We start from the raw sequence: 15435 nt of genomic DNA on the forward strand, positions 1-15435 counted from the left end.
TTTTGCAGCCAAAGCTAATCTCGAGAGCCGTGACGTCTCCCCGGCTTGGCTTCTCTCTATTATTATTTTTCTCCCCTCTCGGGTCAGCAGCGCGCCTAGCCAACGCCTACACGGCGGGTTCCGTTTGTTTTATTGCTTTGATCAGGCCGGTCGCCGCCTGATGCTGTGGCGGACCGCCCTCGATGGATTCTCCGGGCCAGACCGATCCCGACGCCCAGTCGCCTTCTGGCAGACAGCCATCGTCAAACGAGTCGTCGCCCGCCGCGTCGGCAGCCTCTCCGGCCTCCAAACGCTACAGAGCAGCCAATGCCACTCCTGACTGCTGTCGCACTTGCAGGCTGCGCAAGGTAAGCACCGGATTTCGTCCATTGCCCTCCCAGCCCGGCCTTCCAGCGCCGGCTCCCCCAGCCTTCGGGTGGCCGGCGCCTCAGACGCCGTCCGCCGCCTGCTGCATTCTTGTCGGCCAAGCATGGTCACGACCACGTCCACGGCGCAGCATACACTTGTGCACCGCCAAATACCTGTCACGCAGTTTCTGACGCTTTGTCTTGTTCCATTTTAGGTGAAATGCACCGGCAAGTCGGCTACCGGGCCCTGCACCAACTGCGCACGCCTCGAGCTGGCCTGCAGCTTTCAGAGTGCCGATAATCCGGGCGATCCCCAAGGTACGTGCTTCGCCGACATCACGCGTGCCCGATCCAATACAGCAGCATGCCCGGCATCATCATCCAGTTCACCCGCGCACATCTGCCAACGCGGAATCCCGTTCTCGACCGGATTGCGAGACTAATGTGCCCATGATTCATAGATCGTGTGTCAAGAACCACTCCCAGCGCCAGCCACACCGAGGCCGGCACCTTGCGCAAGCGTGCACAGAGAGCCTGCGGCCAATGCCACTCGCACAAGACAAAATGTTCGGGCGACTTGCCTCGCTGCCGACGCTGCGAGGCTAGCAATCTCGTCTGCGAATATACCCCCACCAAGCGAAAATTCACCAATGTTCGCTACAGCGGTGCCAATGGCACCGATGGCGCACCCACACCGTCTGAGACCACTGTCAGCATCCAATCTACCGAGGAGGTGTCAGCAAATAGCCCGACGATGAGCCACCTCCAGGGCTATTTCGTCATGCTCTTGGACCCAAACCTCCTGAGCGCCGAGTATGTCGCTCGCTTTCGATTTCCCGAGTCGCCCGTCGGCGTGCTAACATCTCTGCAGGGACAAGATGGTTAAGCGAGACATTGTTTCACGGCATTTCGAAGTATACATGTACTGTCTCTACTGGATGCCTAGTTTGGGCTTTCTCCATCCTCCTACAATCTGGCGGCAAATCGAGGTACGCATCTCTTCGTTCCAGCCCATGCATGCTACGCAAACTGACACATCGTTCGCCTAGGACATGACACTACATCCAGCCAAGGCTGCAGCGATATGCTCAGTGACATGCTTCTTTGCTAATCCTGGCGAGGTGGGCCGTGACTTTGGTCAGAGATGCTGCAATCAAGTGGAAGCATATCTGGTTCGAAGCATTGACCGGTTCTCGGAAGAATCTCTGATGCTGACCACGTTGAACACTCTCTTCAACCTCTTTCTCGGCTCCTATGCCAGAGTTTGGACATGTCTTGGCATCGGTTCTCGCGTCATGATTGGCTTGCAAGCGAACTGGGATTCTGGAATATATCAAGGGCGCTCTTGGATTGAACAGGAGAGCTTGCGCCGGCTAGTGTGGCAGAACTTTTACATGGATCGGCTGCTTGCGGGGGGCTATGATGAGTATCTTGCCAATCGCAATGATACCTGGAAGCTCCGACTACCTTGCTCGGAAGACGCCTATCGCGGAAACCGTCCTGTGATAGCCGACCGCCTGCACGACAACCCGCCTTTACATCTCGAAAACGTCGGTTTGCATGCTTGGCAGATTCGACTATGCGATTTGAGGCATCGCATTCAGGTGTAAGTAATATTTCGTGCTGTGCGGACAAGGAATCCTCGCTGACAACCATGGTAGAGCGGCTAAGCGGTTGTCGCTGCCGCAAGTCAATGTTTCGCGGCCGGAACCATCCACAGTCATGTCTGAGATTAGAGCTCTCCAGAATGAACTAGGACGCTTCCACTTGTCTCTTCCCGAGGAGTACAAGCTCAATGACCAGGTCGTTGAGCACATTATTGGCACCGAAGAACGCAACGGTTACATCTACCTACACTCCCACATTGGTGTCAGCCACGTAGACCTGTATCGCTTTGCTCTACCAGGCGTGCACGGTACCGCACCAGACCTGCTGCAGCGACTGCCGCGGGAATTTGTGCTCTCGTCGCAAAAGCAGGCCGTGGCGCACTCCATCAGCGTCGCTACGTTTTGCGACGTGGTTCGACGCGAGCACGAAAAGCACCCCTCGCTGCTGCCGATACGACTGACGGGAGACTACTCCATCACGCACATGTGCACACAAGCGATTCGTGTGCTGGTAGTTGCCCTGTGCCACGACCTGTACCATGATCTTGCAGGCAAGACGACAAGCCCGCCGTGGAGGGGCATCAACTCGCGCGTCGTCACCGAGGCAGACATGAGAGAAATGATTGACAACCTCTTCAAGGTGATGGAGCCATGGAGCCACATCTCGCGCATCACCAAGCAAGCATACGACGCCAACAGGGTCATGGTGGACCACTACTACAAGACGGGCAAGCTGAACGAGACGCCCAACACGGCGCTCATCGAGGCCACGCGGTTGAGCATGACGTCGGGCCCAGCCGGGGGTTCCATTCTCGGGGGCGCCGACGAGTCTGCCAACGAGCAGTGGGGGGCCAGCGGTGCCAACGCGCCGTCGCCAGACGAAGGCTCCGCATGCGGCGCGGTGAATCTGGGCTTCGAGATGGAAAACGGGCCGCCTGGGGTGCCGCTCTTTCTGGAACAGGCACGCATCGCGCCGCTGGAGGACACAGGACTCGGGCTGTACGATGGAGACAACTCGTTTGAGCACTCACCGCTATGGGACTTTTCCAGGGACATGACCAAGGCCATCCGAGAGGACGCGCGGCTGACGCCCAACGGGCAGCATCCAGAGGCGCCGGGGCGCACGTACAGCGACAAGGATGTATCGGCGTACCTGCGGCGCCAGCAGCGTCAAGTGAATGGGTACTCAAACGAGTGCGTGAACGGCCATGGCGATCCTTCACGATATCCTTACCCAGGCCATCGCTGAGCAGCGCGATGGTCGCGAAAGTCTACAAATTAATCGAGAGTTGATATTTGGGATATTTATATGAATGGAGATGAGACGTTGGTAATGCGATTATGACTGGCGTTTGCGAGTATGGATATAAAACGGGGCTCCTCAGAGTGGTTTTTCTTTTGGCGCATGCTTCTTTTTTTGATATGCTACCCTTTTTTTGGATAGTTGTTAATACCCAAGGAATGTGAGGGCGTATTGGGATTTGCCGGCATAAGAAAAGGTGCAGATGCTGGAATGCAATACAGATTATGATACGATGCTGGTCATGAAGGCGTGATGTGAGATTCGTGAGTTGACAGATTACTGTACGGATTAAGGCTGTGGAGCGGCAGTTGATATAATTGCGAGCTCGTCTCTGTGATTTTAGTATTCGGACCATCTGATAATCAGCCTTGAATATTATTTGTAAAAAGGAAGAGGAAAAAAAGAAAGGGAAAAAAAAAAAAAGGCGTTCGAGATTGAGCCATGTGTTAGTGAGCTATAGTGGTGGGTGGACTGCCGAATGCGGCTTCACCAGGCCAAGCAAGACGCAAGAGGGAGCCAAGCCTGGCAGGGCTGGCGCAACCGTGCACCCAGCCAACGATAGGATAGGCAAGGTAGGTAGCGTGCGGCTTGTTGAGATGAGAGATACGAGGTGGCGGCTGGTACCGTCTTTTGGGCCAAAAAAAATTAGTCAGCTTCTTTATCCGTTTCCTTTTTGTTTTTTTTTTTCGTTCGGCTTGAACGGGTTCAATGTCTGAGATTGGGATAGACATTGTTAGAGTGCATTCGTCAATAGGGGCAGTTGGCCGAGCCAATGAAAAGGGTCCAGGCCGACACCTGGGCTGAGCGACGCCAGGAGAGTAGTCGGCTTTGAATCTTTGACGAATGCAGCGCCGGGCCGGTCCAGACAGCTGGACGCGTAAAAGGATTCCTTGTAAATAAATAAAAAGAGGAGGGAAGGAAGAAGACGATTGTCACAGGGCAGTCGTGATCATCGCAGATGATTTTCTTGAAAGATTGGCTGCGGGCCAGTAACAAACAGCTGGCGCGAGTCAATCGGGTGGACCGACCAGTCATGGCAAATAACGGACAGGGCCAAGGCGGCTTTCATTGCCCAGCCCAGCCAGCCAGCCCTATGGCGCATGGGCTGATGTGATGGCAAGTGCGAGTTTCATGGGCAAGGCGGCTGTGTCGGAGTAGACGGAGTGGCCGAGTGGTTTGCATTGATAGAATTGGAATTTGTCGCAAAACTGCCAGGCTTCCAACAGCATCATGCGCTGGAGAATTGATTGTAGAAGTACCGGTAGTGGCACAATTTTTTAGGCTCATCTTATCCGCCGCTGTAGATGCTGCGCCTTGTCCCAGCTGCCCCATCTTCGCCTGCAGATGACTACCTACCAGTGCCAAACTATCGAGCAGCCACACCAAGGACGAGACCGTTCCTTTTCCGTTGGCCTCTTTCCCAATTTTGCGCGCTCCCCTTTCTCCATACCATCTCACCTCGCGGTACTTCTTCTCCTTCTTTGATCAAAACCTCGACATACATGGGAGGCTATAGAGGTTTCTAGCTCTCTGTCTTTCCCACCCTCTCACTCTCTCTCGCTCTCTCTCGCTTTTTCTTGGCTGCGCTTTATTGGAGTCTCGCCGCCCCCCCGGTCCGTCCCCTCGCTCACTCGGTCTGACAAGCGACACAATCTCCCCTTTTTTTTTTTTTGGCGGTGCATCTTTTTTTCTCCGAGTTCCCCCCCAAAGCTGAACGACTCTTTTTCTTCTTTTTTCCCTCTTCTTTGTTTCCTCGACACCCATTCTCGGGCAAACGAAAACAAAACGTCGCATACACGATGCTGGCGCAGATTCACCGCAACAAGCGGAGCGCCGCTCTCGCCTCGGTGCTCTTCGTCGCCCTGCTCGTCTACACCTGGCACTCGCTCAATCTCGAATCGCTGCTGCCCGCGCCGCTGCTGCACGGCGGCACCCACAAGCAGGTTCCCTTTGTCGCCGCGCGCATGCACGAGGTTACCTGCCCCGGCCCGATTGGCGAGCAGCTGCCCTCGAAGCGCATACCCGTCGTTCGCGGCCGCAATGTCTCGAGCACCACCCACGGCGAGACCCTCTCCGTCCCCAAGGTCGTCGTCCTCATCTTCTACGGCCGCCGCAGCACCGTCTCCATTCTCGACTGCTACCTCAAGGTACGAAGAACAAATGAACGATAGAGCAGCGACGCAGCTGGTTCCTCTGATACACAATGATGTATCTAGCCCGCGAGCTAGCGGGGGCCATGGAAGCATGGCAGGCGAGGCTAGGCTAGGCTCTTGAATCAGGCTCTGTCGCCGCATTCCCGAGACGTACCCTAGCCATGCGCGCCTCTGCCTGACTTGAAACCCCCAGTGCTCATGGCTCCGCGCTGCAGCCTCTGAACGCCAATGGAGTAAAGATAAAGCTGACCTTGTATTGTAGCGCAACCTTGTCAGCAACGGCGGTCTCATTGATGAAGTCATATGGCTGCGACGTACCGAAGCGAAACTAGACCTCGACTTTCTCCAAAAACTTCTCGACTCCGAGACCCGTTACAGCAAGCGAGATGTCGACCGCACAGACGCCAATGGCTTTGCCAGCGCCTACGAGGGTATGGACGATGACACGCTTTACCTCAAGATTGACGACGACGTGGTAAGAACTCCAGCATTAGCAATCTTTCTTTTATGCGCTTCCTCCATCAGCCTTGCTCTTTCTAACCACATCCTCAGGTCTTCATCGACGACAATGCCCTCCTGTCCCTCATCTGCACCAAGCTCACCCACCCCGAATACTACATCGTCTCTGCCAATGTCGTCAATCAGCCCATGATTAGCTGGCTGCACTGGAACCTCGGCGCCGTTCTGCCTTACCTCCCCGACACCAAGAACCCTTACCCCGAGCTCAAGGACGGCGAGCAAGTCGACTGGCGCGCTTCGAGCCTGCCCGACTACGATGGCCCCGAGGACCTGAACATCCTCGAGTGGAGCTCGCCCGACAAGAAGAAGCACCGATGGCTGCCGATGCGCAACCGTACCGACCACGTCCTTACCGGTACCCCTATCGTCAACACCCAGTACGATGCCTTTGGCAAGGGCCTCGGCCACTGGCAGATTGCTGCCCAGCAGCACTACAGCTTCTTTGAGAACCTGGAGAACAAGGAGCTACACAAGTACAAGTTCAACGTGTGGGATTTCCAGCTGAAGCGTCTGGGCATCCAGTTCATGGCCGTCATGGGCCGAGATATCAACGGCGCCAAGCCCATTGGCCAGGACGACGAGCAGCACTTTTCCGTTACCATGCCTGAGAAGACGGGCCGCGGTGCCGTGGCAGATGGTAGAGCCATTGTCGCGCACTACAGCTTTGGGCCCCAGTCCGAGCACCTGCCCACGACGGATATCCTCGAGCGCTACCGATCATATGCCGCCGAGAACGTTTGCCTGAAGCCCATGCTGTGGTCACCCGAAGATGAAGTCACCAAGCAACTGCTGTCATGAGGCGGGGAAGGCTCGGCCCGAGAAGACGACAAAACAAGTCGGCGCGCATGGCTGCAATGACTTGTTTTTGCACGCAATACCCCTTGTTTATTTATTATTCATTTATTTTGCTTAGAGCGCACACATGTTAGGCTGTTAGGAGAAGAGAAGAGTGGCAGGTAGTGATGTTGGAGTGACGGAAAAAAGAAGCGAAGATGAAAGCGCGCAGTAGCATATTTGGAGTTTGGCCTTTTCTTCTTGTACTTTTTTGATGGGTTTGGTTCTCTTCTTTTTTGTTGCGGATTTATTATTGTTGGAGAGGTTGCATTCATGCTTGTTTGTATTATTCTCTACATTATGATTTAATCATATTACTCACTTTTACCTTGATTCTTCTGCCAAGCCACGTCAGGACTGGCCTCGTCTTGTTTTGTTTCCGTGCCCTCGGGGGCACGCAGATGTTAGCAACCGCCAACTCTTTTGTATTGAAAAGCACGCAAGTCGAATGGTTGTACTCCTTGTATTGAGCCTGTGCTTGCCATGCCCACGCCCATGATGTCAAGTGACGCCGTTGACTGCCGACATGGCCTCGCACAAACGACAAATCCCCCATACTTTGCAATTCAGACGTACGTGAACAGTCTTTTCTTTACCGACCGTCACTCCCCAACACATCATTTGAGCAGCTCGCCGGTTTCCATTGTTGTTTTATTTTTCTGACATTGGCGCATTGCACTCATGCTCAAGCCAAGCAAATGGCGTTGGGGGGGGAGGGGCTGTATGTTTGTCCCGCCGAGTCCGCAGTGCCAGGCACCGCTCATCCGACTGGAATGTGTAGAGGCTCCGGCCTACACATCAAAATGGAGGACAAGAGGGGGTGGAACACTGAATGAAAGCAGGGTTTCACGCCAAGGATCCGTAGATCGACGGCAATAGTCAGGTTACAGAGTGAGACAGCCAAAATAAACAAACAGCGTCATAGCTACGGTGCAATAACACACACGCTGCGTTGGAAAGCAGCAAAACCAACATCACCAATCATGACAACAAAACAAGCCACGACAAGACGAAAGACTAAAAGAAGCGCGTACTACGCAAACAGTATCAAATCAAACACGCATCAATAACGTACTGGTACTATTATACACTATGCCAAATATACAGCTATAATCACCTATTTGCCACAGTCAAAGCCCAAGTCTTGCAACAAAAAACAAAAATATAAACGCAGGCTGTAAATCAGTGACCAGGCTCAGACGTAGCTTTGCCCTCCTCACAAGCTACCTTCTTTCTCTCCGACTAGTACATGAGCTTGGTCCTCTCTGCTCATACTAATCTTTCGACTTTGTGCAGCCCCATTCCTGTCGCGCATCCACTTGCTTCTCCCTCGCGGCAGAGTTTCTTGGATTTGCGATATGCGTGACCAGCTGCTATGAAGCGCGTGGTTCCACGTCTTTTCGGCCAATGGAAGGTCAAAGTCGGTGCGTCGTCATATGTTTGTTATGGCGATGGTGTCCAAGCTTGGAGGAACGCGTCAAGAGTGTCGATAGGGATGAGGGGGAAAAAAGTTGATGGAAGCATTTCGAAAACCGCGCGCTGGTGCAAAATGTCGAGTCTCTGGAATTAGAGAAACCCGGCAACGAAGAGAAAGAAAAATGCGGATAAGGATTGTATGTCTTGCCGTGCGGATGGCTGTTGTATCCTAAAAGAGAAAAATGTCGTCAAGAAAGTCGTCGGTGGAGGTGTTGAAAGTAACTGGGACAGGATTGTCGATGCCCTTTTTTTGTTCTGTCCGGTTATCAAGTAATCATGTTTGTTGTTTATTGAAACATGTCGCGGTCCTTCTCCTTCAGTCCACCAATCTTGTTCATGTCGATGGACTGGAACTGGCCCTTGGCCTCCTTCTCGTAGGCGGGCAGCTGCTCTTCTCGCACTGGCTCAAGGCCAACAGCGGCATTGTCGCCGACTCTGACAATGAGAACGCGGCCACTCTTGCGCTGACCTTCGTCGTCGTGCTCGTCGGGGAAGGTGATGTGGATCTCGGGGACGTTGTCGGGAGAGTCGGGAGGCGAATTGGGGTTCTGCAGCATAGGCTGGCCGTCGCGGCCAATGACGATGACGCTGGAGCGGCCGTTGTGTTTGGTCTCGATGGTGAGGCTGTGCTGGAGCATGGGCTCCTTGCTGGCCTCGTTGTAGGTAGGTAGGGACTCGTTGCGGAGCTTCTGCATGCGGCGAGAGCGGCGGAAGAAGTAGAGGGTGGAAACGAGGATGATGGAGACAAAGGCGAGAACGAGGATGGCGATGAGGATGTTGATCATCTTGTCGGAGCCATCCTCGGAGGAGCTTCGAGAGACGAGTCGACGGAGGGGCTCCAGGCCAGACCTCTCGTCGCGCTCCATGATAATTGGGCGAAGAGCCAGGGCAGTCTTGGTTCTCCCGGTGGCGCGGGCGGCGAAGTTCTCGAGGGGGACAGTAGGTGCCATGATTTGGCGTGGGGGATATCGAGACGAGATGTGCTCAATATTATAAATGAAGGGCAGATAGTTTGAGTTGGCTATTGATTGGAGCGCGGGGTTAGTCAGGCGAACAAGAGGTATTGAAGGACGTGTAGTGTGGCGGGCAGTGCGAGCGAATCGAGAGATGTTGATCGATATATTGGAAGCTGCATTCTCGAGGCATTCCTGCCGTAGGCTAGGGCGGGCAGTGTGGTTGGGCAGGACGAGACAGCACAACAAGGCGCCGACGGGCTAAAAATGGAATTGTGAATGGTATATGAGACGTACGTCAGTTGTTCCGAGCTGAATAGAATTTTTGGGGTTTCGAATGAGCGTCGTGGTTGGATCGGAGGCCAGCGGGTGGCAGGAAGGATAGGACGGGCGCCAGCTGAAGGAATGAAGCTGAGCAGCACCAAGGAGTGGTTGGAGTTCTGATCAAAGAACGTCCAGTGTAAAGAGGGAATGAATGTGTGTTTTTGTTAGAAAAGCATAGCAGAAGAGGAAAAAAGGCACAAAATGAGTGAGGCCTTGTGAAAGAAAGAAGGACTATATTTTGTGTCTCGTCGAACTTGGCAGTCGAGGAGGCTTGGGTGGGAAGGGAAGAGCAGCAGCGGAAGGGGGGACACGCAAAGGATGGGCGGCGAGCAGGACCCGCTGGTGTGGTGGGAGCGAGGCAGTGATTGCTGCGCCTGATAGGCTGATGGCCAACAATAGGCAAGTTGGCGGTAGGAAGAGAGATTTGGTGTGGGTGGTGCCTGTCACCTGTCCACTGCCCTGGTCCGGGGTCTCTGGAGAGCCTCTCGACGTCTGCCAGCAAGTTTTTGCGGCGCAAGGCCCGTGTTTACCACCACAATAGGTGACTAGACAGTGAGAAGAGCAGTGAGCAGGAGCAGTGAGCACTGACCGGCGGCTTGAGATGGCGCCGCTGAGCTTTCAGGCACCCCGACAGGAACAGGCTTAGCGTGGTGAGCCCGCAACGTCGGGATTGGCTGGGCTCTCACGGCCTGCGGGCTCCCCCTGCAGGTTGAGAACTGGCCCAGCATCTCCGAGAAGCGCCTGGGATCAATGAGAATTATTCTCTACCTTGGCTTTGTCCGTTCTCTGCAGCGACATTGACAGAGCTGAAGACGGTTTGTAAACAGGCAGAGGCTCTCGAGATCCAACGGGCCTTGCTCCGACGTCCCTCTCGAAGCTCATCGACCACGCGCGCTCCCCACAATCTATTATGTGTGCGTACCCCTGGCCGCCATGATGTGAACAAACACGAACGAGCACGCAACAACCAAGGCCGCTGGATCGCGCAGCTGCATGGGCACCCGCACCGTGGGAAATGAGCATGGTCGACGGAAAACTGGGCGCGTCCGTTGGCGATTGGCTGCTGCCAGAGTCCCGCTCAGCTAACGGGGCGGGCAATGCAGGGGTTGAGCCAGTGGCTTCTTGGCTTTGGCTTTGGCTTCCTTCCTACCAGTACGTTGAGCACAGCCAGCACCATCAGTTCATCGGACATCAGTAACAACCGGTACTACGGATAAAATAAATCAAAATAAATCACACCCGCACTAAAATCCCCCCCCCCTTGCTCTGCCCTTGCCCTTTGCACGCAATGCCCTCATTCCCATTGTTTCCCCGGCCCATTGTCTCTTTTCTAGCCTCATTGCTCCAGGGACCAACATTGCCAAGAGACAATGACTGACTGACTTTTGCCCTGATTCACATCATCGCTCTCTCCTTGGATACGCCATCGCGTCATCACATAGCAGAACACCCATCATGTCGTATTGAGCCCTCTTGCATTGCCGCCCAAAACTACGTCTGTATCCCGCTCACATGATGCTGTAAAAACCGAGGCTCCATCACTCCTCCACTCGTTGCTTTTGTTCTCCTCAACCGCGACATGACGTGCATGCATGATGCACCTCCGACGAGCGCCTAATAATTCATCGAACATTCACTGCCGTTGATACGCCACACCGCCACACACACACATACTCGACCCTTTTTTTTTTGGTTTGTTCCCCGGATTTGTTCTCCTTCTCCTGCCTCTCCTGAACTAGCGTAGAGCCCAAGCCATCATGTTACAGACTCAGGGCGCTTACACGCCTGAGCGGGCAACAACTCTTCAATGATCATTTGGCTCACCGATAGCCTTCGCCCTGATCCGACCGATCCTGGACGGATGATCATGGGCCTTTCGGCACAGAGTTTCTTGAGCCATGCCAGCCTGGCGTGAACCACGCGTGCAATCGCCGCTGCTTGGCAGCAGGGTCCAAGCATGGCCTGCGACAAAAGATTGTGTGAAGCTTCTATGGCACCGTTTGCCCGTGTCCCCGTCCATATATTGGGTACGACTTTCTTCTATTGTGCTGCATTACATTGTGTCCGGCTGCTCAACCGTCAATACTGCATCGCGACTTATATCAATATATCCTCGGCAGCCCTCTGAGTTCTGCCAAGACACGTCGTTCAACGAGAGCGATTCCCTTATTCGAAAATCATGACGAAATCGTACTGTTACTTTTTTTACATTATATTCGTATAGTCATGGAGACCACGACTGTATGCACTACCATAATCCCCTCCCCACCTGTTACGTGCATGCTACTACATACGATCTCATTGACAGTACACGAGCAGAAGAAAGTGAGGACTGTGGCGCGCATGATAGTTCTTTTCTTGTCTTGCCGATTTCAATATCTCTTCAGCCGCTCACAGGAGCCTGGCACTTTTTCAACATCGAGATGGTGACAATTCATCACAGAAGGGCCGTCGCCTCCTCCTTGTTCCGTGTCCTGTTGTACTGTTTCCTCTTGGGCGGCTTCCTCTCGTACTGTCACAGCAACAGCCGCAATGGCTAGGAGAAATCCACGAAATCAAATACGGGAGCACAAAATCAAAAACTGTCATCTGCGTGTGTTACCGCGGCGCATGTTCGTCCCAAGAAGCGTTTCACATCCATCCCGTTGGCACTGCCCCACCGCCAGCGTGTCAGGACCCTGAGGAGCCAGATCGACCGAAACCGCTTCCCCAGCTTCCGAGGCGACGCTTGCATATGACCATATATTAAACACGTTATATACCAGACATTTGTTGTCATTGGATCGAATCTGACGTCATTGCATGACAGTTGCATCAACATTCAAATATGAATGTTGCGCCTGCTGCTATATGCCGGGGACATAAATGGTGATGTAAATGTCCTTCCAGAATGGAGGCAGGGATATATGTGCCTGAGGAAATATCTATTTACAAATATATACATATCAGGAGTCAAGGGAATAGGAATGGGCTTTTTTAACCTATAACTCTCCACTACTACTTGCGTAGTGTCTGTCCACCTGCCTACTCTACTATCTTGCGATATTTGAGCCTATATTGGTGCCTACCCTAGAGCCCAGCTTTCGAAAGTGACCGTTAAGTGAAGCAATCTTTGTCATATTTTATGCGAGCAATGATCAGTCTTTAGTCGATTCGGCGTGTTTTCTTCTCCTTCTTTTTTGTAGTTAGTTTAGATATGTGGCTGCCCGTTTTTTGCTATCTTTCGCAAGACCCCTCTGCCTTTCTCTTTGCAAGGCAGGAAATATACTCCCTGGTTGCAAACACAACATTCTGTTTTATTGCAGGAAGTCATCAAATCGGCCCGTCGGAGACATCATGCGCCACCTACATTTTAGAGATCTGTGCAATGCCTTTTCTCCTTTCACCAGGTGTGCCATGCAATATACCTGGACCGAGAGGTGCGAAAAGGCAGGCATTAGTTGGACGCTCTGCGGATGCGTGCCGCGAGCACCAGCGTCCGTATACGATATCCGCAGACATTACTCAATCCCATACACTGCTTGGCTCCAAAAAAATCCAGTGAAAGCAAAAATAGCCACGGGTGCTTCCACACAGCACATGCCATTGACAAGCCATGTTTCGGCAAGCCAGCGGGAGGCCCTGGGGCCGGAAACACTATTACGCCTACGAGAGTTCAGACGACAGACTGCGAGGCAATTACTTCATAAGGATCGGCAGAGAATAGCAAATGTTAATCTCTGCCACGTCTTCTGAGGCACCCAGAGGCGGAAAGGCCACGCCGAGGGAAGATTGGCCACATTCCAGTCCTGGCCGCAAAGCTCCAAGGGGCGCCTGTGTAAGCGGGCGTAAATCACGTCGTTGCATTCCAATGCGCTGTGCTTGACCAGAAATTAGAGAGCCAACCAAACCAAGCATTAAAACAAGAAACAAGTAAAAGCAGGGAGAAGCAAGGCGGTGGTAGTACGAGGCGCGGCGGACCAAGTTCCCCGGACGTAATGATTCACCAGTCTGGGTACACGTTTGACAGGGCGCACACTTTTGAGGCGCGACATGTCGGTGGCGAGCAACGGATACAGGAGCCACAGCATGAGTGGCACAGCTATAGCGAGCGAAGTGCATCTTGCAAGACCCGAGCGCCGTGTCAGGGTCGGAGGTTCAGAAAGCGGCGCGCATGGCGGCTGGGCCACGAGCTATACACCCATGTGCATACGGTGGTTACCAAGACGCCCACCAAACAACAAAGGGTAGCACATCAGCGGCAATGCCCTCTGATTGAACGGAAGAGTAGTCAGACGTAAATAGCTGCTGGATCTGAATTTCTTCATCGCATAATACGGTGGAGACGGCCATTGTGGACGGGATGAATAGCAAGATGGCTGAGACAGGTTTGTGCAAAAGGGGACAGAGAGAGGGGTGTCCATGCAGAGCGTACTGGTAGAAGAGCGAGGGCAAGTGCTGTGTTCATCCACCGAGCGATGGACTGCCTCCACCGTTGCAAACAGATGGAGTATGACATGACCAAAGGATACGGACGAGAGAGAGCCAAGAAAACAGAAAAGCAAGAGCGATTCCAGTGCGACGATGTAAGGAATAGAAGAAACCGATCCTGGCGCGTGACGGCGTTAGATGAGCATCCTTCTGCACAAGCATAAAAATAGCATCTACCTGCAGGAGCACTCGGGAACTGACAAGGCAAGTAGAACGAGTCCGCACGAGGACAAGTCGTCATGTCTCGCAAAAAAAGGATGGCTGTGGGTGGGGAGGGGGAAAAGCGCCACGGCGATGCACGACGACAGGATTGGGAAATACAAGCGAAGTGGGAAAGACGACGAAGACAAAAAAAGCGGTAGACTATCCGGGGCGAACTTGTGGCGTCCAAAGGATGAGATGGAGCGATATATGAAAGGTCTTGTGCCTGGGTTAGCCTCGAAGGGGTGAGCATGACCTCGTATTTGCCCAAGGAGATAGATTGAGGTGGTGTTTGTTGTGGGTTCGTCGTCGGGGGCCTAGCTAGCGATGTTAAGGTAAGCCATGGGCGGGGGAGAGGATGAGGAGGAGGAGGAATATTGGGATGCCGGGGGGCCTAATCAATCACAGAGGGAGCGAGCCAAGAGAACATGAAAGGGAGACTTTATGAGCGGTCCCCGTGGTAAGTTCTCCGTAGACAAGGTACAAGAAGAGGGAGGGTCGCATTCGGGGGCCGGATGACGGCAAAGGCGGTGATGGTGGGAAGGGCTATAGAGAGAGCTAGGGCTGCTATATAGATTGGTAGGGAGCGTCAGGCACCTTGTTCTTTGGGAGGGTCACAAGGGCGATGCTGCATAGAAACCAATGGGTAGGTAGATTGATTAAAGAACCAAGAGAGAAACAGAGTCGTGCTGTTTTGGGGGGATGGCCGTTCTGAACTCGCAGCGGGCGGGAGAGAGGTGCAAGAAAAGCTCCGATCGTCTCATGCAGACAACATGTGGACAGTTTTGCAAACGCCTCAAACAAGAAGCCTAGGCATATACGGAGCACACAATGATCGTTGACACTTTTCGTTGTTTCCTAGCGGCACACTAGATATGCCCAGAGCTGACACAGGAGTCGGCCCTGCTGAGCTTGTTTTAGCTTTCGACTTTTTATTTTATTTTCTTTTACACTTGGTTCTAGTCTATGACTTTGTTTCTGTTTGCTTGGTGCTTGTTCGGCCCTTTTGGTCCCTGCTGCGTGAGAATAAGCCAAACTACCCAAGTTAGTTTCCTACCTAGGTTACATGGAAGCAAACAACGGTCGTCGCCAGATCCCCCCGGAGTGCCCTATCCGGGCATCCTTTTTTGATAGTATGCCCTGTAGAGCTAAATCACAGCTCGCCGGGGGCAGCAAGTAATATTGACATGCTGTTCCCTTTTGTCTTCTTGACGGCTTCCCTTTATCTCCATTTGGCACCTCGCCCTT

At 53.3% G+C, this 15435-nt stretch overlaps 5 protein-coding genes across 5 annotated transcripts; 2 read left to right on the forward strand and 3 right to left on the reverse strand.

Annotated features, from left to right (window-relative positions):
* Positions 1 to 182: 182 nt before the first annotated feature.
* On the forward strand, positions 183 to 3203 carry LMH87_003613 (uncharacterized protein; the record flags this gene model as incomplete). The annotated part of the gene is made up of 6 exons (XM_056194711.1): positions 183 to 347; positions 563 to 665; positions 809 to 1160; positions 1219 to 1336; positions 1397 to 1953; positions 2009 to 3203. The coding sequence occupies 6 exons, from the start codon at positions 183 to 185 to the stop codon at positions 3201 to 3203; spliced, it is 2490 nt and encodes an 829-aa protein (XP_056048412.1).
* A 1853-nt stretch (positions 3204 to 5056) lies between these two features.
* On the forward strand, positions 5057 to 6727 carry LMH87_003614 (uncharacterized protein; the record flags this gene model as incomplete). Its single annotated transcript, XM_056194712.1, has 3 exons — positions 5057 to 5404; positions 5673 to 5885; positions 5963 to 6727. 3 exons carry the CDS (start codon positions 5057 to 5059, stop codon positions 6725 to 6727), a joined length of 1326 nt encoding a protein of 441 aa, XP_056048413.1.
* A 1799-nt stretch (positions 6728 to 8526) lies between these two features.
* LMH87_003615 (uncharacterized protein) lies at positions 8527 to 9189 on the reverse strand (the record flags this gene model as incomplete). The annotated part of the gene is made up of 1 exon (XM_056194713.1): positions 8527 to 9189. One exon carries the CDS (start codon positions 9187 to 9189, stop codon positions 8527 to 8529), a length of 663 nt encoding a protein of 220 aa, XP_056048414.1.
* A 40-nt stretch (positions 9190 to 9229) lies between these two features.
* Positions 9230 to 10314, reverse strand: LMH87_003616 (uncharacterized protein; the record flags this gene model as incomplete). The annotated part of the gene is made up of 3 exons (XM_056194714.1): positions 9230 to 9260; positions 9490 to 9632; positions 10285 to 10314. The coding sequence occupies 3 exons, from the start codon at positions 10312 to 10314 to the stop codon at positions 9230 to 9232; spliced, it is 204 nt and encodes a 67-aa protein (XP_056048415.1).
* A 3034-nt stretch (positions 10315 to 13348) lies between these two features.
* Positions 13349 to 14227, reverse strand: LMH87_003617 (uncharacterized protein; the record flags this gene model as incomplete). Its single annotated transcript, XM_056194715.1, has 3 exons — positions 13349 to 13371; positions 13931 to 14104; positions 14164 to 14227. 3 exons carry the CDS (start codon positions 14225 to 14227, stop codon positions 13349 to 13351), a joined length of 261 nt encoding a protein of 86 aa, XP_056048416.1.
* Between the last annotated feature and the right edge of the window lie 1208 nt (positions 14228 to 15435).

Source organism: Akanthomyces muscarius, chromosome 2 (genome assembly GCF_028009165.1).
Source record: "Akanthomyces muscarius strain Ve6 chromosome 2, whole genome shotgun sequence".
In the NCBI taxonomy this organism is placed as follows: Eukaryota; Fungi; Ascomycota; class Sordariomycetes; order Hypocreales; family Cordycipitaceae; genus Akanthomyces; species Akanthomyces muscarius.